Raw genomic sequence first — 23,428 nt, 5'->3', positions numbered from 1 at the left:
TCCTGCGCGCGCCTATTAGCGTTTGAGTTTTAAATTTTTATAAAATCGCGTAATGATAACGATTTATCCTCAAACCAGGTATTCGTATATCTATGATAATACAAGGTATTATGAATTATGATAACTATATGATAACTACACTAATTGATTAACCATGCCTTATGCAAAATGCGTCTTAATTGAAAAATAAAATATTTGTTTCAAAATAGAATATATGACAATATTTAAATATAATATATCCTAGACTGACAAATCATCTCCGTTTAGAATCGTTTTTCGTATACAATGATACCTATCATTGCATTCAAATTTAATCCCATCCATTACAGTAACCTACTGTACAGCAGAGCGACATCCACGACTTACCCGCTTTTTTTTTTGTTTTTCTCGATTTTTTTTGGAAACTGTTTGAAAATGTTTACTTTTGACCTCTATAATGCACCAAGGATCTTCAAATTTTACATCGGAAACCACCCCCAAAGTTTGAAATCGAAGCATTATTTCGACTAGTTATGCTGTACACAGACACAAAAAAAACCCACACATTATTGTAAAATCAATACATTCATCACTTCGTTCAGAATCTAAAAATGTGTAAAATAATATTTTGTCAAGTAGAAAAATTAAAACTAAATGTCATAGTCACTAAATAATAATTTTTATATATATTTATTTAGACCTTTATAAGATAAATAATCGATTACGACGTAAAGTCGTAAAGTAATGCTGTGACAGTCGGTTATCGACATACTCACTCGGTTACATCGGTTAGCTCGAAGACCTTTATCAAGACCCGACAATACTAAGTTGCTTCAAATATGCCCTAATAACTTCGGTCGACGTCGAACGTTCGTTCTCAGTCTTTAAAAATATATTAACCGATAAACGACACAGCTTCACAGAAGAAAAACTTGAAATGCATATATGATTAATTCATTTTAATAATAAATAAAATTTTAAAAATAAATTAAGGTTTTCAGAAAATTCCCTAAATTTTTTTTTATTAAGTATTTAAAATTTTAAATAAATAAAAATGTTTGCATATATTTTACATATTTTTATGATTTTAACTGCATATATTTTGCATATTTTCATTATTTTTACTGCATATTATATGGCACATTTCAATACTTATAAGTGCATAAAAATCCGCGCTCTAGTCATAACACATGCGTATTTCAATAACTAGTAATGTATAGATGAGGTCCATGATTCCGTTGGAGGGAATTTTATTGTTTTAATTGTATATTAACTGGTTGTTGCTTGATACCATAAAACGTACCTATGCTTCGATCATGGAAAAAAATCTCCATCGAAATTTTATCAATGTGTGAGAACCCTTACTCGTGTGAAATGTGCGATAAATTATTCACTATAATTTTTGTAGCCCGTATTCATGTGAAATTTAAATAATAACTATTTATATTATACAGGTTGGTGATACAAAAATACTTTTTCAAATAAGTGAAACATTAAGACAACATTTCAAACCACAAGTCAGTATGATAATAAACTAATAAATTAAAATTAACAACTATAGTTATTATTAATAATAATTAATAACCAAGTTATTCAAAACCATTTGAAAACGTCTTGAACAGAACTCCTAGTGGGAGTGAAAACAAATTATTATTTTTGAAACCTTAAAAAGTAGAATCTACTAGAGAGTGGAGAGGAAATACCAAGTATTTGTGCATATCACAAACAGATGTAAATAAATCAAATCTTAAGTGTTTTTGAGAAAGTTAGACATATATAGGTACCTTATAGCAAACAAAAATAGTACAAATATTATGCACGAGGAAATAAAAAACAGATTGAAAAGCGCTAATAAACGATACTACAACCTACTGCGTCTATTTAAATCGAAGTGCTTATCTCATGAATAAAAACAGCATGTATATACATGTATAAACTAATTACGGCCGATCCTAAAATGTCTGTGTAAATCTGGCGACTATCAAAGAAAATCACAGAGTTTATCGGTTTTTGAGAGAATAATTTTAAGAATAATTCGTGCTTTTTTAATTTTTTATCTGATTGAGCAACGGAGCGATTTGAAAGAAGATTTACAAATCCTCTTTGAAAAGTCAAAATTTTTTTAAATTTACTATAGTAGGTTTTATCAACTAGCAATAATAGCACCTCGGATGAACTTCATTGGTAACGATATCGCCACTGCGCAAAGCTATTTACTAGTAGATATATTAACATATTTAAATATTGCATACGTAGTTAGGTCATGTATGAAGAACTGAGGGTCCTTCTTTTATTATTTTGAAAATTGTTCGTCCTTACATAGTTCGTGCATACTTTTGATTTGTCTGTCAATAAATTTTTTGAAACCATAATTTAAGTTAGCATTACTTATTGCATCATCATTTCATAATGCTAATCGACCTAAAAATATTTTTAAGCAGAATAACGGACGATATTTATATAAAGGCCAAAGGGGCACTTAACAGTCAAATTTTGATGGTTTTCAGTAAATTAACAGTTGGTTAAAATTTTTTTTATGTTTTATTTATAATTGTATACGTTTTTGGAATTTTCTAATTTCGTTTTTAAATAGATAAATATGTTGTAAGCTGTAGTGATGGGTAGGTATAAAAAATTACATATACATTAAAAATTAATAATACATTAAAACTAATAATCGACTTGATCCCTTTTACAAAAAATATTTTTGACTTGTGTCTTTGCCCTTTTTACATTGTAAAATACTATAATAACTTAAACACGTCCTTAATCGTCAACGATAATAGTGCTATTCGATCAGGCGTAAAATTTCACTCAAAATCTATGTATAAAAAATTGTTAATACTTTAACTTGAGCTTAACATAAAAACCACATACCTACTCGTTATTTGTAAATTTAACGCGATGTTCTTACTTATTTTTGAAGCAATTATTGCAAGAAATCGTAGAAAACATTTATTTGATTTAATAAAAAAATATTAAGAGCTCAAAATATCTATTCAAACAGTTGCAACTAAAATTAAAAGAGTATCAAAGTTGGAATTATTTTGAACTAAATATTGTTTTTTTGGATTCAAATATTAGTTGACTTAGCCAATATGTATGGTTTTCAATTCTGCATTTGTATCTGTTAACTGTTTAATGTTGAAAAAATTTTTATGGAATTCAAAATAATCCCAATAGCTTATATCGGGACCATATACATTTATTTATATTCGTTTTTCGTTTTTTTTTTTTTTTTTTTAATGAATTCTTGGAATGCATATTTTCTCTCCAGATTTCACATGTAATGTAATGTAATTAATTTATCAATGACACTCCATTGTAAGGTTCTGTTTTATGATTTTTAATAATTCCATAAATCGATTCATTGAAAAGGCTAAAAGAATTGTCTTCTAATTATTTTTCATAATTTTCATACTCAGTTTGTTGATCCAACAACTTATTTTCATTTCCAGGAAGTATATCACACTGTAAATCTAAATTCGCTGTTTTTGATTCAGGAAATAATTAGAGTATAAGTTTCTTAATTTTTAAAAGTTAAGTTTCACATGAATATTGATACTTGTAAGTTGTAAGATACTATTATTGGTTACTCGAGAATAAATTTACCAGATTTCGTTTTACGAAAATAAGAGCTATTCCAATTTTCAAAAATTTACACTTTGAGAAAAGTTTGAGATTATAAATTCAGAAAACTAAGTTTTAAATAGTTTAAATTAAGTTCGAAGACATTTATTAAGTTTTGAAGTACCTAGATACGATAAATTGGGGACCCTCGTGATGTCGTATAGAGTTAGCTCCCTAATCAAACATTTTGATCTTCAAGAAATGCTTGAAGTTCTAAATTCGATCAAAATTGTTGACAATAAAATACAAGATTACAATTCATACAAATTTCATAGCAATTTAAAAATATCAAAACTACATACCACAATTTTAAACTCTGAGCAGATGTATTGATTTTACAATGAATTTTGTGTTTTTTGTACACGGTAAGTAGTAGAAATGATGCTTCATTGAAATGTACTATTAATGTGGTAGTAAATCTCGTTAGTGAATTCGAGTTAAAATTTGAAATTCCGAGTAGTTTTTAAAAGTGCAGAGGAAAAAAAATTTGAATTTTACGCTAAATGGGTTTTGTTTTTTGGTGAACTCACCAAAAAATTATTTTCACTACTACGTTTATTGTTATTTTTTGATACACAATAATTATTAATCAAGACGTAGATATAAGATATTTGTAATTCATTTTTTACGATATAAATATTATTTTAAAAATAATTTATGCAATTATAACAATGGAAGGCCATCATTTACCAGTTTATTTTACACATCAAAAATGTAATAAATAATTAATAAACCACTTATTATTATACTTTTTTGCTCTTCAAGTCTACCATCCACGCATATTAGACACACATTGATATGTTATCAATTATTATAAACCAAGCTCCAAATCCACAACTTATTTTAGAAAATATAACATGTTATTTTGATAGTGGTGGTACATGGTCATAATATGATCATTTATTATAATCAACTAATAAGACCGCTGGTTGTCATGAAAATATCATACTATATTATCTGTTCATAAAATAACGGTAAGGTAACGTACTAACATAGTAACATATAATATATAAAGGTCATATTTTATGGCTGTCAACTGCTAATAAATTACTTATATATAATATATTACTACCTACTGAAACTGAGTATTAATAATACACTCAGAGCTGGATGCTAAGCGACTACAGTCAGAATCGTTTTTCGTTTTAATTGATAGATCCATTAAAATGATAATCAAAGACTCTTTGACTAGATAAACTAGAAATCTGCTATACAACACAGTGGGTTCCCTGCTTTTTTTTACATTTATTTCTTCTGAGACTCCCCTATTTGAACTTCAAAGAACTTCAATTCATTTGGATTCTAAAGTCAGACTAGTTAGAGATATTGGACGCTATAATATTGGCTAATTCTATTTTTATTTGTTTACATAATATATTATTAATAATATCACATAAATAATTTTATGATTTTACCAACTGTATCAAAACAACGAAATAAAGCAAATTCAAATGAATTCACTATCCATAAAATATTTTAAAATGTGTTTGAAAAAAATTCAAAAGATGCATGCAAAAAAAAGGCGGGTAAGTCATGGAGGTCGCTCTGCTGCAGTAGGTTACAAGTGGGTTACTATAATGGATGGAATTAAATTTGAATCCAATGATATTATATCATTGTATATGAAAAACGATTCTGAGCGAAGACGGTTTATCTGTCTAGGATATATTATAGATAATTAAAAATTTTCAAATCTTAGATTTAAAAAGAAAATTTTTTATAAATTTCTAGTTTGAAATAATTTGCGAATTTTCGTGATTTTCGTGATTTTTACATATGTTGTCAAAATTCAAACTTTGAATGCTTGTAAAAATAAATTGTGACTACGCATTTCTTTTATTTTTCAATTGCTATTGTAAAAATATGATAGGAGCCATGTATTAAAATTTCAAATCTTAGATTTAAAAAGAAAAACTTTTATGCATTTCTATCTAAGATAATTTGAACATTGCCGTAATTTTTATGTATTTAGTCAAAATTTGAACTTTAAATGCTTATAAAAAAAAATTGTGACAATGAATTTATTTTAATTTTCAACTGCTATTGTTAAAATGTTTTAGAAGCCTTGTATTAAATTTTCAAGCTTTTCTACTGCACAAATAAATTTTTATCGATATTTATAGAAAAAAAAACTAAAAAAGTTGAAAAATTAAAATGTCAGTAAACAGTTCAAAACAAATCTAAATATTTTGAAAATGTTATCAAATATATAAAATACCTATATAAACATTCAGTAAAAATTTCAATTATCTGCAGTCATTTGTTTTAGAGTTACACCAAAATAAGGAAATCGCTAAAAGTGAAAATCCAATGTTGTAAACATTTAAATTTCAAATGCTCATAAAAATTTAATTTGAATTTCCGGTGGACTTTTTATTTGTGATAAAGATTGAAAAACTTGTAAAGAATCTTGTATTAAATTTTCAAATCTTAGATTTAAAATTAAAATTTTTTATGAATTTCTAGCTTAAAATAATTTGTGAATTTTCGTGATTTTTACGTAATATGTTGTCAAAACTCAAACTTTGAATGCTTAAAAAAAAATTGTGACTATTTATTCATTTTATTTTGCAACTGATATTGTAAAAATATGTTAGGAGCCTTGTATTAAATTTTCAAATCTTAGAATTAAAAAGAAAAACTGTTATGAATTTCTATCTAAGATAATTTGAACATTGCCGTAATTTTTACGTATTTAGTCAAAATTTGAACTTTAAATGCTTATAAAAAAAAATCGTGCCTACGTATTTTAAATATTTTTTAAGTGCTATTGTCTCGATTATTTAGAAAAGTATTAATCATTTTTCACTTTTGACCCCCCCCCCCCCCCCCAAAGTACCAACTAGATTCTCTTTCTGATCGAACGAGGTACTGTAGTCAAAAATCGAAGCAATTTTACTGCCCCAAAACGTGATGACAGACACAAAAAAAAAACACACACATCATGGTAAAATCAATACATTCATCGCTCCGCTCAGAATCTAAAAATATGATTTTGAAGAATTTGTGTAAATTTTTATAATATTTAAACTTGATTAACTTTTTAAAGTAAAATATTATATAACAATTGGTAAACAATTCCAAGACCATAATTTCTAAATATGCAATAAAAATGTTTTTCAGAAAAAGTTTTCAATTATATTTAGGTATATTTTAATGACTAAAATATAAAAAAAATACTGTTTATTAAATAGACAATTGTTCTGCTACTGATTCCGTGTATATGTCAATGTTGTGCCTTGTTATTGAGTACTGAGTTGGTAACTATAATGATTAATATGTGATAAATTTGAATTTTATGCTAAACAAATATTATACACTAAGAAAAAGTATTCTGAGTGGAGATGATTTAACTTTTAGATTACCATGGTCACTAAATAATTATTTTAATGTTGATATTACAATAAAATTTATTTTATCCAATTCCCCCCCTTCCAACAATAAATAAAAATAAAATAATTTTTAAAAATATTGTAAAATGAAGATGTTGGTAATTTCTACCTAAGCACAAACTAGATCCAATTTGTTATCAGAATCTGGAACCTCCCTTAAATTTGGTGATTGAAACCATTTACTCAACTAGAAAAAGGTCTTCAAACACAAAAATTAAAAATTAAACCAGACATCATTGTAAAATCAATACATTCAATGTTGCACCCAGAATAAAAAAAAAAAAATTTGTACAACCAACTAAAAATATTTTAAGGGTGTACGATTTACCATATCGAGTATTCATAGTGTTAATTTATTAGCAGCTAGTCATTAGCAGACTATAAATTTACAATCGATTTTCGGTTAAAGTGCCTAGCGACCAGTACCTACCAACTACTTGCTTACTAAGAACTGCCAAGATCGATTTCACCCGATTCCTATTGGTGCACGTCACCTCGATTTGTAGTAATCAACTACTTACAACAATGTAGGCATAAAAAATCAAACCATAATCCAGTTTAATTATTATGTTGTAGCCGAAACATTTCAAGCATCTCCTAAGGATTACCTTGAAATAATCGCGCAGCTCAGCCATCGCTGACGATTAATCCTTAATGATATAATTTGAGCTGGGCTAATTGTAGCAGTCGTCTTTAACCGTAAAATAGACCATGACACCGAGATAAAGGCTGGACACCGCGGTTTTAAACAGCGATCAACGAGAGGTGCAAATTCTTTGACACAATACAAATTTGAACTATAGATTCTTCGTGCTTAAACAAAACATTTTACTTTTTCAACCTCTAAATGTCACGTACACTTTGTGACTCACACATTACAGACTTAATTAAAAAATCATTTTTTCAGCTAGCATTTTAAGACGTGTTCATTATGTCATTTTCAATTGTTACTTTGACGTTTTAATGACGTTGATCATCGATGTACCTACGTGGATTTATCCAGTTGACAACAAACAATCGTTAATCCTGATAATCATTCTTCAATCATACTATCTACTAGTCTACTACCAAGTATCTACATATATTGTTCAAGTTCTAATTGTATGCATACAAACAGTAATATACTTATATAGTTTTAATATACATCAATGCTCGAGATTTCATCTAGCGAAAAAAATAGATTAAATATTCATTAGTGAGTATTAAAGAGGTCAAAGATTATATTGTCTACACTCTTTACCTACCACAGTTTTTACTAAAACATTTTAAGATATAAAAAAATTGTTCGTCACTTTGTTTTGATGACTTTTTCTGCACTAAAACATTTATCCTTGAAATTATAGAAACTTTTAAATACAATTTTATCTTCATTATTCACATGTTTGTCGTGTATTCACTCTAAACCGGAGTAACCTATTACTTTTATCATATTACTATATTAACTTTTCAAACTACGATAAAATGCAAGCAAACTAATATTTAAGTTTTGACATTTTTCTTCCACGAATAATTATATATAAATACCTATGTACTAATAAATAAGCAATATATAAAAACATGAATAACTTTAAAATTATCTGAGAACGAATTTCATACAATTTAGTTACGAAATGGAACGAAGTAATCTAATATCATACAACTAATATTGCTAGATTGGTATATATGGAACTATATTGAAATATTTTAATATTTATAAAACTATTTACTTCAAAGAGTATTTTTCTATACCTAGTTATTAATTACCAACCTACTTAATGAATTTCTTGACATATTCATTTTTTAAATTTAAATAAAACTATCTGTTTACCTATTAATTTATAAAATATATTTATAATTAATTACAATATTAGTATTAATTATTAAACTTATATTATTTCATCTCCAAATATAGGAAGGTAAAAATAAACGATAAAATCTGTTTGGCTTTGTACAAGGTTTTTTTTAGATCATCAACGTTTCACCATAGTGAATCAATTATTGTTTGTTGTTGTAGGTAATCTTCGTATTGTGAGTTGTAACATAGATTTTTTTTTAAAAATCAGTGTTTTATGACATATTTGAGTATACGGATATATATATATATATATATTATTTAATTTAAATATATTTAAACTATTAACAATATGAAAACAAAAATTAACAAGGATGATATATGATAAGTTTATACAAAACATGAATCGTATGAAGGGGAGATCAACCATGACAGAACCTCAGAAAACATCTTATTTTATTTTTGGTTATTATGATTTTTTCCGTATTATAGAAAATCTCTAAACCAATTTTTTTTAGTCAACGTGGGATTTGTGATATTGATGTGAGAGTGAACACTGGACATGTTTTTTGATAAAGAAGTTTAAGTGGTTAATTAATTGGAAACTTTTGTAGTGGTTTTTAGCAAGGTCGTTTACTATTTGTACTATTAAGTCGTTGTGGAGGACTGAATTTGTTAATTACCGTGGAGCACCAGTGATAAGTCTTAGAGTAATTGATTGAAACGCTTGGATATGGTGAATGTTTGTGGGTTTTGCTGGGCCCTAAATTTGGATTCCGTATGACCATACTCGTTTAATAATAGTTTTGTATAACATTAATTTGTTTTCAAGACTCAAGTTAGATTTAAGTAGAGGTATAAAGTAGATGAAGGCGAGAGTGTAGTTGTTTTCGTTTTCGCTTGGTGTGGTTTGACCCGGTTAATTTTTTATCCGGAGTGGTACCTACGTATTTGGTTGACTGGTGAAGTGAAATTAGTTTCTAATTGAATTTTAGTGCGAGGCATTCCATTTTGTTGAGTGAAGAGTTCACCTGAGAGGATTTTTCGTCAATGATTTTGATTTTCCAGTTTTTGGCCCAGAATTTAGATGTAATTGCAGATTTAGAGACGCAATATCAGTATTTATACTTGACATAAGTATTGTTGTGTCGTTAGCAAATGAAGTGAATAGAGTTTGATTTGTTGTATAGGTATAACAGTGATGAATATATATTCATTAATATATATATTATAAAGTATAGCAAAGAGGTCATTACCCCGAGGGACTCCAGCTTTAATATTCTGTATAGTTGAATAATGATTTTTTTGACGGACTAGAAATTACCGATTTTCTAGATGCGACTTTATTATTAAATAATATGGCGTAGGGAGAAAGTGTTTTAGTTTCATTAATAAAGTACTGATTCGAAATACATTTTTTTTTTACATTGGGTAAAAATGTTTTTGATTTAATTTCTTGTTGCCCGCGTACAAATATCTTAAATGACTGTAGTAAACAATTTATTAACTGAAGAATTATTGCGTTATTGATTTTAATTCCCTGCGTTTAGTTTTAGTTAGATAGATAAATACTTTCATAAATCTACTAAAAGAAAGTGAACACTTCTTTTAAGTAGTTTCTTTTATGTTGTACTTGTATACGTATCGTATTTTATTATAACGACCTATATAGGGAACTAGCTACTTTTATTAGGGAATTTAAATTTAATTTCAATTTAAATCAAGTTTATTCCTCTTATATTGGTAGGTGTCTAAATAAATATAATTTAATAATTTAGTATTCACTGAAATCTGTAAGTATTATAACAAGATTGTATCATAGCCAAAATCAGTTAGTTAAATAAAATAATTACCTATGTAAAGTATTGTTTTTCTTATTAGTATTTCAATGATTTTTTCTTTTTCATTTGAAAACTCACCTAAATGATTGTTTAACAGTTATTCTAAAGACATTTGAATAATTTTAAGTCAGATCAATAACAATAGTTCTAATAATAATAACAGTAAGTACCTCAATGGTTCTAGACCTTTTTTTTATGTAAATGTAACCATTAGCTACTAGTATTCAACACTTTTTATAATAAAAATATATTAAACAATTGAATGGTATATTTAAAAAAAAACGGGGATGCTTTTTATTTTATTTAAAAAAAAAATACAGTCTGCAGGAAAATGATAATTACACGTTTTATTTGAGTTGCAAGGTTCAATAAACACTTTAAATGAAAAATAAAAAAAAGGATATTGAAAATTAATAATGAATATGCTCTTATTGATTATTTATATTATTATGTTGTTCCATTATTAAGTTGGTGGCAATTACACGGTGATGGCAATAAAATAACTTTGACCGAAAAATTTAATTAATAATTATCTTATTTAGTTTATGTCACTCCTATGCTGGGTCCATAAGACAACGTCCTCCCTTGGTTGAGAACCCAAATAATCGTAAAATATACATATTTACACAACGCAGGTAGGTATTTAATATAAATGGTTATATTATATAGTTAAGATAGTATCCAAATAAAATTTAGTATTATTTTATTTTATATACATCAACCAGATTTTACAAAAGAGTGAGAATATATGTAGATGATATCATATGGTAAAAAAATAATATAATATGGTATAGTCTAACTATAGTCATAATATAAATATAAAAGTATGTATAACGATGAAGTAAAGCAATATCAATTAAGGACAAAAATCAAACTGAGTGTCTTTTAGTGTTTCTGTTTTCTAAAACTATTATGTTTTCCTGGTTTTCCAAAAACAAATGGTATATGTAAAGTCGTAAAATAATAATAATTAAATTGTCATCAAAAAAGTGTAAAGTTACGATACATAGTATATAAAAATATGATTTAGGCACTTATTTGGGACTCGAGACTAGACACCTAAGTTTAATGTTCAATAATACCTATTACGTTTAGCAACTACAATAAGATACTAAAAGAAAGACGATAAACTATATTGAATATACGTTTTGACTCGATCTAATATTATTATACACATAGGTATATTTAATCGTCCCGTTGTTGATTACAGTTGCGAAGTCAATATTTATTTTATTTTGGTATCGCCAAACGATAAACGTAAAATCGAATTTGAAAAAAAAAAATGTTTTTCAGTCAGTTATTCTACCGGCACGGGTACGTGCGAACACGATACCTCCACTAATCGCCTCCGCGGAGATGACGCGTATCGCAAACGGCAAACGGTGCGCAACGGCAAACTATTGCTCGAACAAACAGCTGTTCCGCGACAACGCCTGGGCGCTGATAACACGCGCACAACCGATAACCAAATTGTAGTCCGCGTACCCTTTATTTGACCCCGCCGTACAGTTTTTGGTTCATCTGCACGAGCACTATCCAGACCGACATCATCCAACCCATCGTCCCGTCGACATTAGCTCGAATTATTTTTCGTTTTTTACTACCGACCAAACTCAGCCACGATGATGATGATCTCGAAACCGACAACAATGGCGGTCTGCCTGTGAGTATTAAAATGGCGACGGCACTCTAATAACGCCGCCCGCTCTCGGCCGAAACGTGGAAGTCCAAAGTTTTGTTTTTTTGGTTTCCATCCCAGTTTATACTTTTTGTCGTTACTTCATCTATGGCGCCAATGACCGAACGGACGTTCCGGCGTTTTCGGTGCACGTCATTAATGCTTATCGTTTCCCATGTGTTTGCAGAAAGAGCGCCGCCACCGGTCAACAGCAAAACCGGAACATGGCCACTCTGAAACAGATTTCGATGCGTTTAAAATCTGTGACGAACATCCAGAAAATCACCCAGTCCATGAAGATGGTGTCTGCCGCCAAGTACGCAAGAGCAGAACGTGAACTGCGTCAAGCCCGTCCGTATGGTGAAGGTGTCAAGGTAAATTATGATAATAATAAAACTATAAACCTAAATTTAGACAAAGTATCAAATTACCTTGTATGCTAATTGTCAGAGACCTTGATCATAATTTTGATGTGCAAGTATTATCTTTTTTTTAGGCATTTTTTGAAAAGTCTGGTGCCATCGAAGCAGCAGATACTGGTGACAATAACAAATTAATTGTCGCTATCACATCCGATCGTGGTCTTTGTGGCGCAGTCCACACAAATGTTGCAAAAACCATTCGTAATGAATTAAGCGCAGAGGCTGTAGAGTCTCCTCAATCAAAAGTATTCTGTGTGGGTGACAAGTCTAGAGCACTTTTGCAGAGGTATTATAAAATCAAATAATTAAAATGTAATATTAACCTGTCTACTGTCTAGTTTGAATGTAAATAGGTACTTATATAAATATTATTAGTCATACGCTCAACATTTTCTCAATTCTGGTCAATTGTATTAATAAATCATAAATTTGAACATTTAGTTTATAAACTAATTAGGTTGATAGGACTGATTTAAATGTAATTACATATTTTCATATTGAGCCATTAAATATTAAGGGATATAAGTTAATTCTTAAGTAATATTATTCGTTACTAAAAAATAAAATTAACATATACATATTCTATATTATTAAATTTTTTTGTTAAACTATTTCATTAGTACCAATTTATATCCACTACTTCGTTTGTATGTCTTATAAAAGAATGCCATATATTTCCGTAATTCAGGTGTTGTGACTTTTTAGTATTTATTGATTGTACTTTGATATATAGAAATAATATACATACTATTTAATATGGGTAAATTGACGTCTTTCTTCCTGGCTGTCTAATATAAAATGACAATGTTTATGAATATTTAAATTATAATTAATAATTTTATAATCTGTGAATATTATAGAAAAAAATAATTCAATTATCAACTAGTTAAGTATATTTATTTAACTAGTGTCTATATAATTACAAATTACTCATGTGTAAGTTAAATAAAGTTAATTTATAAGTATAATAATAAATTAATAATGCTTATAATACCTTTATTTTATTGGTTTGGTGTGCATAAACCTGAGAGATAATTTATTCCTAAAAGATAATAATAGTATTTATAAAATATTTTTGAAAACATTATTATTAAATATAGACTTTTCTTAATGACATTTAATATTTATATTATATTATATTTTATGTCCATTATACCTCTAAGTTCCTTAATTAAATTAAATCTTGTTAAACAAAATATTTAAAAAATACTTTTTCAATTGACCACAGAAACAAGACATACTATATTATGTTACCTAATACTAATTAGTAATTATAATTTGACCAAATTTACAATTAACAGTATAATATACATATTAACATTTATTTCGTTAATTTATAAATGAAATGCATGATTATATTAAAAATGATTTTCCTTTTTCATGAGGCCTTACAACAATTAGTGGAGCCCTAGATAGGTTTCTACTTAGTATAATAAATAATCTGGCACTATTGGCAATAGTTCATCAAAAAATTAGATAGTCCAGTTAACTCATGTACAATTTGGTTGTTTATACATGATACATTTGACATATTTTAATTGTAATGTTCATAGACTTTATTCTCAAAATATTGCTGTAGTGGCTAATGAAGTTGGCCGCAAACCACCTACATTTTTGGATGCATCTAAAGTGGCAAATGAGTTGATACAATTGGATTTTAACAGCGGAAAAATTGTTTTCAATCGATTCAAGTATTTTTATCTTTGGCTTATTACCTATTTATACTTATAATTTTACTATAAAATCATATTTTTGACTGTAAATTATTTGTTTCAAGAACTGTTGTGTCTTATCAGACCGAAGAAGTTCCATTGCTGAGCGCTAAAACTATGTTAGCTGCACCAAAGTTACAATTGTATGACAGTATTGATCAAGGTGTTATGGAATCCTACCAAGAATTTACTGTTGCTGCTTTATTATACTACACAATGAAAGAGTCTGCTTGTAGCGAACAATCATCGAGAATGACTGCTATGGACAATGCTAGCAAGAACGCAGGTAATTTAAATTTTATTATTATATTTAACATATTATGATTTTTAAATCTTAAAAAATACTTACCGTTTATACATTTTGTTTAGCTGAGATGATTGGCAAGCTCACTTTGACATTCAATCGTACTAGACAGGCCGTGATCACTAGAGAGTTGATTGAAATTATTTCTGGAGCAGCAGCATTAGAATAATTGTATTTTATAAATATCATAAAATTATAGAGTTGGAGAACAACAGTAAAAGAAATGAAATTCCATACATTTGAAAAAATAAAATCAGTGGTATTTATCAATTAGAAATTTATGTGTAAATTATTTAAAACAATTATCTGGGATTAGTTATATTAAAAAGCTATAACATATATCAATATACAAAAACTTTTTATATTCTAATAATTCAACTGTAATAACTTATTATTAAAAATTAGACATGGAAAAAAAATGAAAACATAATTTTATGGTGGCCACTGGTGAGCATGTATTTTAATGATTTAATTATATAGTAATGTAGAAAGATAGTGATGATCATTTATTTTTCAGCTAAATTACTAATATGCGAACTGCATACTACTAATTTTGTCTGTACAATGATTTTTGTAAGTAGATCTATGAAGATACAGAATATAAATGATAAAATGTTTTGTCATTAGATGATGATCTAAGGTTTTGTATTTTGAGATAAGAAATTAATATTTCAAATATCACTTCAAACAAAATACAAATATTGAATTTTATATGTTTTATAATTATTTAGGCTATTTATTTGATCATATGATTGATTTTAAATAATTTTTGACAGACAATAAACTGATATCACTGTTGTATACTTAAATTCACCAACACATTTATGAAGTATATAAGTATATTACTAAACAATTTAAATTAAATAAATGTTAAGTAAATAAAATTATTTATTTTTATTACTATTAGCTAACATTATTTAGTTTAAAATGTTATATAAGATAAATGTTATTATGGTTTAAGGAACAAAATTGTATAAAAAAACTTTTTTTCATTTTAAACTAAATAGTGTTAGCTAATAATAATAATAATAACTTTTTTTCTAAAAAGTTATAGATTCATGTAATAGACCATATTTTAAACTGTGGAAACAATCATTGAATATGACATAAATAGAAAATATGTAAATAATTATTATTCTTTTTTAAGAAGATGTGATTATTTGATTTCATTCACTGACCAACACTCAGCATACTAAATAATTAGCTTTTTTTTACATATTCATATAACATGCATATTAAATAACAATAATTAAAAGGTGATGAAAAAATTGACTTATACCATGTTTTATATTGCAATAGATAACTGATTAACATTTATAAGTTGTAAATAAGTACAATTTTATGTTCAAATAGAAATATGTATGATGTATACGTTATAATATAATATAATAAAAATTTTAAAATGATTATAAGTTATGATAGTGCCAGTAATTTATTTTATTTTAATTGAACATTCGTATGGATAATTTATGTAACCATGATTTATAATTTGTTAGATAGGGGCCCTACAGTAGAACATAGTTTATACTATAAACTAAAAAACTTAAAAAATAATAAGTAATTATTATTTATAATCAGTATTTGAAAGTGCAAATAATTTATTTTCAAGATTATCTGAAATTTAAAAACATGCCAGATTGATTAATTGATCAATGGTAAAAATATGCAATTGTATAAATATATAATTTTATAGAACAATAAATTATTGGGATTTAGAATCCATAGTTTTTAACTATCCCATTATCACTACCGTAATTACATTTTACATATAATATAATATTTCTTTGTCTTTCATAATTTTTATTTTCATTTTGACCATTCACATAAAAACCTCATTTTAAAAATGTAAACAAGGTTTCCGTTTTATTTTCCTATTGATCTTGGTAGTCAGTGTATCAAGATTTTTGAATAACCAGGTATTTGAAAATGATTAATTGTTAAGATCAATATAATTTATGTAAAATATAATACTCAATAACTAGTTATTAAACACTTGAAAATTATTTAATTATTAAGATAAATTGTCATTTTATACTAACTCTGAATTGAAGCCCTTAAAATATTTATTCTTAAATTACCACTGGATTTTAGAATTTTTATAATAAACCATAAAACATATTATAATATCTGTTCTAGTTAATCGTTCAGTTTTCAATATTTTTGAAATGTATCGATCATGTTTATTTAATATGAGATTTGTATTTTTACAAAACATTTATAAGTTACAAATTACCTATTATAGTATTGTGAAAACACTTAATATATTAATAAATAAAAATGGAGTATCATTTTATTTAATATAATATAAGTAAATAATCTTTTTGAGTTTGAGTTTCAAATGTTTCAATCAAGTGGTTTATGGCTGATTTAGGAAATAAATAATCTTAACAACCATTATCAGTTATGCCTATTGACTAATATAATTCTGTTGTAGATACTATGTGTACAATGAAATGTTTTAATGAGTCTTAAAAAAAAAAAATCAAATTGTTGCAATTTATTTATTGATATTTTTAGTCTTTAAATAACTAAAAAAATTTATTTTTTTTAAATATAATAATATATTAATTGTTTCCCCCTCATAAAGATTATTATGTGCCTAACCAAACTTTTGATTTTTAAATATTCATTCATATTTTATGTTCACAATTTGTGTTAATTGGTTAGTTTATTCATTTGTATGTGGTTTAAAACCTAATCATATGATCCATATTAATTACGATTGATAAGTAAATAAAACCGTGAAAACAAAGTTCTCCATATCAATTTAAATGTAAATATTCAAATTTATAATCAACTATTAACTAGCTGATTCCTTGAACTACGTTGCCCATTAAAGATACTAACGCTTGTGATTTATTAATTTACTTATAGACCACCTTTAGATATTCTTTACTAGAATTAGACAACAGTGTACATCAAATAACAACCCTGATGTGAAACAGCTTTATAACAAATTTGTCCTAATTATGAATATTGAATTCTAATTGGTGAAATTAAAAAAAAAAATATATTCCAAAAATGTAGTGTTTATTATTCTAATACTTTATGATGTAGATACAATATTCATTACTTAATTTCCTGGCACTTGTGTAAAGTTTTGTTGGTATTCTGACGTAAAAACATTTTAAATAAATACATTTTTTATTTATTTAAATGGTTGCCAATGATTACAAAAAAAATTATTATTTGCTTATTTTTTGCTGGGCAGACAACGTCACTGTAATTTCATCACCACACTTCATATGTTTCAACTCCGTATCGATTGTAACTTTATTAATTTGTTCTTTCATTAGATCCTTTCATGAAAATAATAAATACAACAAAAATAGAATTAACTCGGTTGGTTCAGTCGTTCACATGTGATGAGGACACCTGGTAAATAAAGATTCATTTATATACATATATAGACTAGTCAATAATGTCAATAAAATATGTTTTCCGTCTTATCGACAGATAATGTTAAGGTATATATTTAAATATATTCTTAATATTAATCCCAATTAGAAATTCAGTGATTTAAATTCAAAAAACTAAAAGTTGTATAAGTATAAAAGTATATTATAAAACATAAGGTGAAAAGTTAGTAAATTAGACGAATACACTGACAATTTAAATGAATATGTATTTTGAGTTTTATATAAGATCTAAGATACAGGGATAAAAAACTAAACTGATACAATTCATTTTTATTTTGTTATTTTCTTAATTTTTTTTAAATCTTTTTAATATTTTTAATCAAACTTTATTTGTACATATTATATAAAAAATACCCAGTTTATAATTTTGTTTAAGTTCTGCTTACATCAATTACAATTCAATTCAAAATTATTGTGTTAAGTAGTTAATATACCTATTGATATTAAATCATATAATAATTATTTTTTTGAAATTTATTTTAACCTTCTTAATTCTTGAGTGGAGGCTAGCACTAGAAGTGTTATTATTCCGCTATACAGACTGGCTTAATTAATTTTTCATCGTCTCTGTTTTTTTTTTCTTTATGTCTGTTACAGAAATAACACAGGAAAACAATAATAAATTGCTGCTCTAATCCTTTGGCAGGATCATCCTACATTTCATATACATATATACCTACCTATTTATGCTTTATTGTTAATTATATAAACCATGGACTTATATTATATTGTTATATTTTCTATCCATTGTGGACAGAACTTTATGTGTAGGACATTATATTGTTAACAATTTAACACCTATAAGAATCCACATAAGTTGTAATTATTGAAGTGAAAAATGTGGGAATAAGTACTTAGGTACCTGTGCACTATTACTTCCCCACCTTTTATATTACTATAGTTTAACTAATGTTTAATTAAGTATAAATCCATATAACTTTTAATTACATTATATTATATTTAAAATAATATAGAATATACTTTTTTTAAATTTATAGACAAGCAATTTTATAACTGTATGAAAAATAAGAGTATATCAAAATAACAAAACTCCTAACAAATTCAAATATGTATTAATTTTTATGAATTACAAACAGAAATATGTTTTGATAAAAATATTAAAATGTATGATACAATAAACTCTATTTTATGATGTATGACTGTATTTTATTCAATAAAAAAAAAAAAATATATGTATTAACTTCAAATTACAATTGAAAATATTCATATTAAAAACAATCTTTGACTTAAAATTAAAAAATACAGTACTATATCTTGTTAAAAGAATATACTATATAGTAAATAACTTAACTTTACATAAAACTAAAATATATTATGTTTTTAAATTTGTCATAAATTTTTATACAAGAAATGATTACTGATTTAATAATTAAGTTTTAAAAGCAAAAGGAAGCATTAATAATAATCATTTTTATCATCATAAATTTATACAATATTTTTGAAACAAATTTAGATGGATAAATACAGTGCTATCACAAGGGGGCGAGGGATCGCTATTAAATTTTGAATACTTTGACTCGGCTATTTTAAGGACCTGTTAAAATAGGATTTATTAGTTTTTGAAATTTTTGATAGGAATATTTATTTTATGTTAAATAATATTTTATGATGTATTGTAACATATTAAATACAAATTATGAATGGTACACTCGTATCACTTGTAATGGGTTGTATTTTTTGAAAGTTTTGTATAGCGTGCAAAAATATTTAGTACAGAATACCAACATTTGATGTGAATAAATATCACACTCAACATACTATACATACTATTTACACCAAAAATTATGCACAAATACAGAAGTATCACAAATCATAAATGAGCTGTAATAAATAATATAAACATAGTTGTTTAAAGCCCTATTAAAAAGTGTGAAGTTAGGGAACTTTAAAGAACTTCTGTTATTCACTTTATAACTTAATTACAATTTTCAGGTGTTGAAACATAAGACATAAATTATGTGCTTACAAATAAAAAAAATAATGAAAATTCAACAATTTTAAAACTTAATTATTTTATTTTTTTCCCTTAATCACAGATTTTATAGTATAAAGTTTATTAGAATAATGAAAAATATTAATAGAAACTTAAATAAGTACATGTCAAAAAGAACAAATAAGGAGATAGTTTAACATGATAAAAATGTATGTTTTTTTCTTCTGACAATCATTGACCTATGTACACAGCAATTATCCGTTTGAAATTAATATAATATTATTTTTCAGTACATTCCAACTATTATGTTGTATCCATTTATGGACAATGCTTCCCGTGTTCTGTCATTTAACCTACAACCATTTTCAAGAGCATATATTATACAATCTGTGTGTTTTCCTATTCCTGCATAAAAGATAGTATCTTCATGCCATGGACAATCGTTTTCATGTGCGTACATCATACAGCTTAATTGTCCTCTTATTGCAGCTAAGCAGGTTACTAGATTGTTCCATGGACATCCATGTTCGTGGGAGTATATCAAGCATTCAAGATGACCTTTCAATGCAGCACAATAGCTCACGCGTTCATCCCATGGACAACCATTCTCATGGAGGTATCTTAAACAGTCAATATGACCATTTTCTGCAGCATATGAACAAGTAAATACGTCCCATGTTACCTCCTTGGAATGTAAGTATTTTAAACAATCTAAATAACCATTTTTTGCAGAACAGTTCATTGTGGTTCTGCTAACGGGACATCCATATTCAACCGCATATTTTAAGCAATGCAGTTGGCCATTACATGCAGCACCTGCACATGTTTCTTCATTCCAAGGACATCCATTTTCTCTCAAGTATTTCAAACAATCGAGTTTTCCGTTGCGTGCAGCTGATGCACATGTTTTTTCATTCCATAAATATCCTATACGACGAGCAAATGATAAGCAATCATAATGGCCATTGAGCGCTGCATTCGTACACAATTCTGTATTTAACAGACTTATACGAATTCCCATCATGGTATTCTTTAGTTCAATACAACAATTTTGCACATCAACTCTAACAATATTTCTAGGGACAGTGTGATACCATTTTTTTGCATCGTCGTTACAAGCCATAAAGGCCAGCTTGATTAGATCAAACATTCTAATAAGCAAAGCTAGTTTTCCTCTTCTCAAAATACTATTACGTTCCTGAGTTTACCTAAAATTAAAGTAACCAATAAATATCAACAAATTTGTATAAGTTATGAGCTAAGTATGATTAAAGTATACCTCAATCTCGGGGATACAATCTTCTTTATGAAATCAATGATTCACAATATATATATAATCTGTAAACAAATTCAAAATACATATTAATAAAAACACAATGATAATAAACACTTAAGACAAATATGAGATAATACGAAAAAAAATTCAATCACAATGATATATAACATGACATATGAACTCATTGCTAAGATACAAGTATTATTAATCTTGAAAACATACTTGATTTTTTATTTATATTTAAATGTGATCTGACTATTAAAAACTGTATTCATTATGGTATTTACTTAATGGGTAATATAAGAAAATTATACATCATATGTTGCCTGAACTATATGGAATTGCTCATTTTTATTATTTGAGTTTATTAGAAAACCAATAATACATTTAATTAATTTTTAATTTAGCACATATTTATTTTAGATTTTAACACAGAAAATAAAGCTATTATTATTCATAGCACTAATAATTATTGCCATAAACATATTTATTAAAATTATGAATTAAACTCAGACTGTGCATTAGTAGAAAAATGTATTATTTTAATATTTCAATAACATCAATCAAAACTTTGTATACACAACTTGTGAATTATTTTTGATAGTTAATATATTTAATAATTAATACCAACTTCTACGCGTACACAAACATAATCAAATAAAAAATATCTCAGTTATTAGAAATTTAATATTTCTATATTTAATAAAATACCGCAACAAGATTTATTTGAAAGTAAAAAGTGAAAATTGAGTTGGACCCTTCATACTTTAAACTAGTTAAGCTATAAAATCAAAAATTAATCTGAAAATAATTTCTTGGATCTAATAATGAAATTTGCTTAACTCAATCTTTTTAAGTTTTTTTAAGATTAACTTCTAAATATTTGTGTTTTGTTTTAAATTTTTATTTTATTTTATACTATGGCACATTTAATTTAAAGGGTCAGGATTACAAATTAACAGATAAGACCTAAGAATTTTTTTTTATTTTTTTTTTTTACTATCACAATGTTTTCATCAAACAAAATTTTACAATTTGTTAATTATTTTTTTAAACTGTTTACTTCAAGAATATATTATAAATCAATTTTAACCTATGGATTTTTATGTTCAGGAATACAATAGTTTACGTCTTAACTCTGATGTTATGATTCCTAGTGTTATTAATGAATAATTAAACTAAATTATTTGTGTTTAAATATTTTCAAATAGTTATACTTGACTAAACTTGGCATTTGCATATTATGTACTTTGTACGGTTTAAAAGTATTTTGTTCTTTAATTTTGATTGATTTTTAAGTACATTGACAATTCTGTTTACAAATATTTATATTAAAACCATTAAAAATATTTTAAATGATTTATATGTACTGGAACTCAAATTTAATATTGATATAACAGTGACTTACAAAATGAGGTACCTACACTTGAAACCTCCTTTACTGCAGAAACATTTTTTAGCATTAAAACTGCGTCATTAGTATTATATTTAATATTTAATATTATCAATTATTGTATTTATGAATTTCAGTAATATATGTTTTGTAATTACCAATCTTCTTCCGAATTCCAATTCTAGTTGCTTGTGTAGAATACAGATGTAGTCCAGACAGCCTGACTAATTAGTTTAAAAATATTCAGAGTGTAGTATGTAGACTGGAGACAATGGACCTATAAACAGTATAAACTGAATTACTTAACCTAACTTAAGTCACCAGACAGTAAATAAAAACGGTTTATATCACTAGAAAAAAAAACGGTTTATATCAGTATCATGGAAGAAATGTGTCATATCTATTCGGCTTGGAATAAACAACAAATTATAATATCTCTGGCCGCCAAGTTCAAATATTTATTATATTTTTATAACTCAAACAATATTCGTTGATTCATTAATTTATTCAAATAGATAATTTTTAAGTACGCTTAGTTAATATAAATAATTAAAACTAGTAAGATATTGCATATTTGCATCCTAGAATTTATATTATATTATTCTATAGTTGCATGATAAAGTTTTCAGAGGATAGTTTAATCTAATTAATTGTTTT

The 23,428-nt window shown here is 26.3% G+C and overlaps 2 protein-coding genes and 1 non-coding gene across 3 annotated transcripts; 1 reads left to right on the top strand and 2 right to left on the bottom strand.

Moving 5' to 3' along the window:
* Positions 1-2,066: 2,066 nt before the first annotated feature.
* LOC149061418 (U4 spliceosomal RNA) lies at positions 2,067-2,190 on the bottom strand. The gene has a single exon (XR_016189986.1). It is a non-coding gene; the product is annotated as a U4 spliceosomal RNA (small nuclear RNA).
* Positions 2,191-12,080: 9,890 nt separating this feature from the next.
* ATPsyngamma (ATP synthase, gamma subunit) lies at positions 12,081-15,006 on the top strand. The gene is made up of 6 exons (XM_015520155.2): positions 12,081-12,276; positions 12,479-12,665; positions 12,788-12,999; positions 14,267-14,404; positions 14,491-14,711; positions 14,795-15,006. The coding sequence occupies exons 1-6, from the start codon at positions 12,236-12,238 to the stop codon at positions 14,896-14,898; spliced, it is 903 nt and encodes a 300-aa protein (XP_015375641.1). The 5' UTR covers positions 12,081-12,235; the 3' UTR covers positions 14,899-15,006.
* A 4,521-nt stretch (positions 15,007-19,527) lies between these two features.
* LOC149061417 (uncharacterized) lies at positions 19,528-23,084 on the bottom strand. The gene is made up of 3 exons (XM_089217627.1): positions 22,930-23,084; positions 21,382-21,440; positions 19,528-21,310 (listed from the first exon to the last, which is right to left on the bottom strand). The coding sequence occupies exon 3, from the start codon at positions 21,250-21,252 to the stop codon at positions 20,389-20,391; it is 864 nt and encodes a 287-aa protein (XP_089073753.1). The 5' UTR covers positions 21,253-21,310; positions 21,382-21,440; positions 22,930-23,084; the 3' UTR covers positions 19,528-20,388.
* Between the last annotated feature and the right edge of the window lie 344 nt (positions 23,085-23,428).

The sequence above is a fragment of the Diuraphis noxia genome, unplaced genomic scaffold, assembly GCF_037042655.1.
Source record: "Diuraphis noxia isolate RWA-SAM2 unplaced genomic scaffold, SU_Dnox_SAM2 contig0001, whole genome shotgun sequence".
In the NCBI taxonomy this organism is placed as follows: domain Eukaryota; kingdom Metazoa; phylum Arthropoda; class Insecta; order Hemiptera; family Aphididae; genus Diuraphis; species Diuraphis noxia.
Note: the sequence above shows the minus strand (reverse complement) of the source record. Positions and strands in the feature narration are given on the sequence as shown.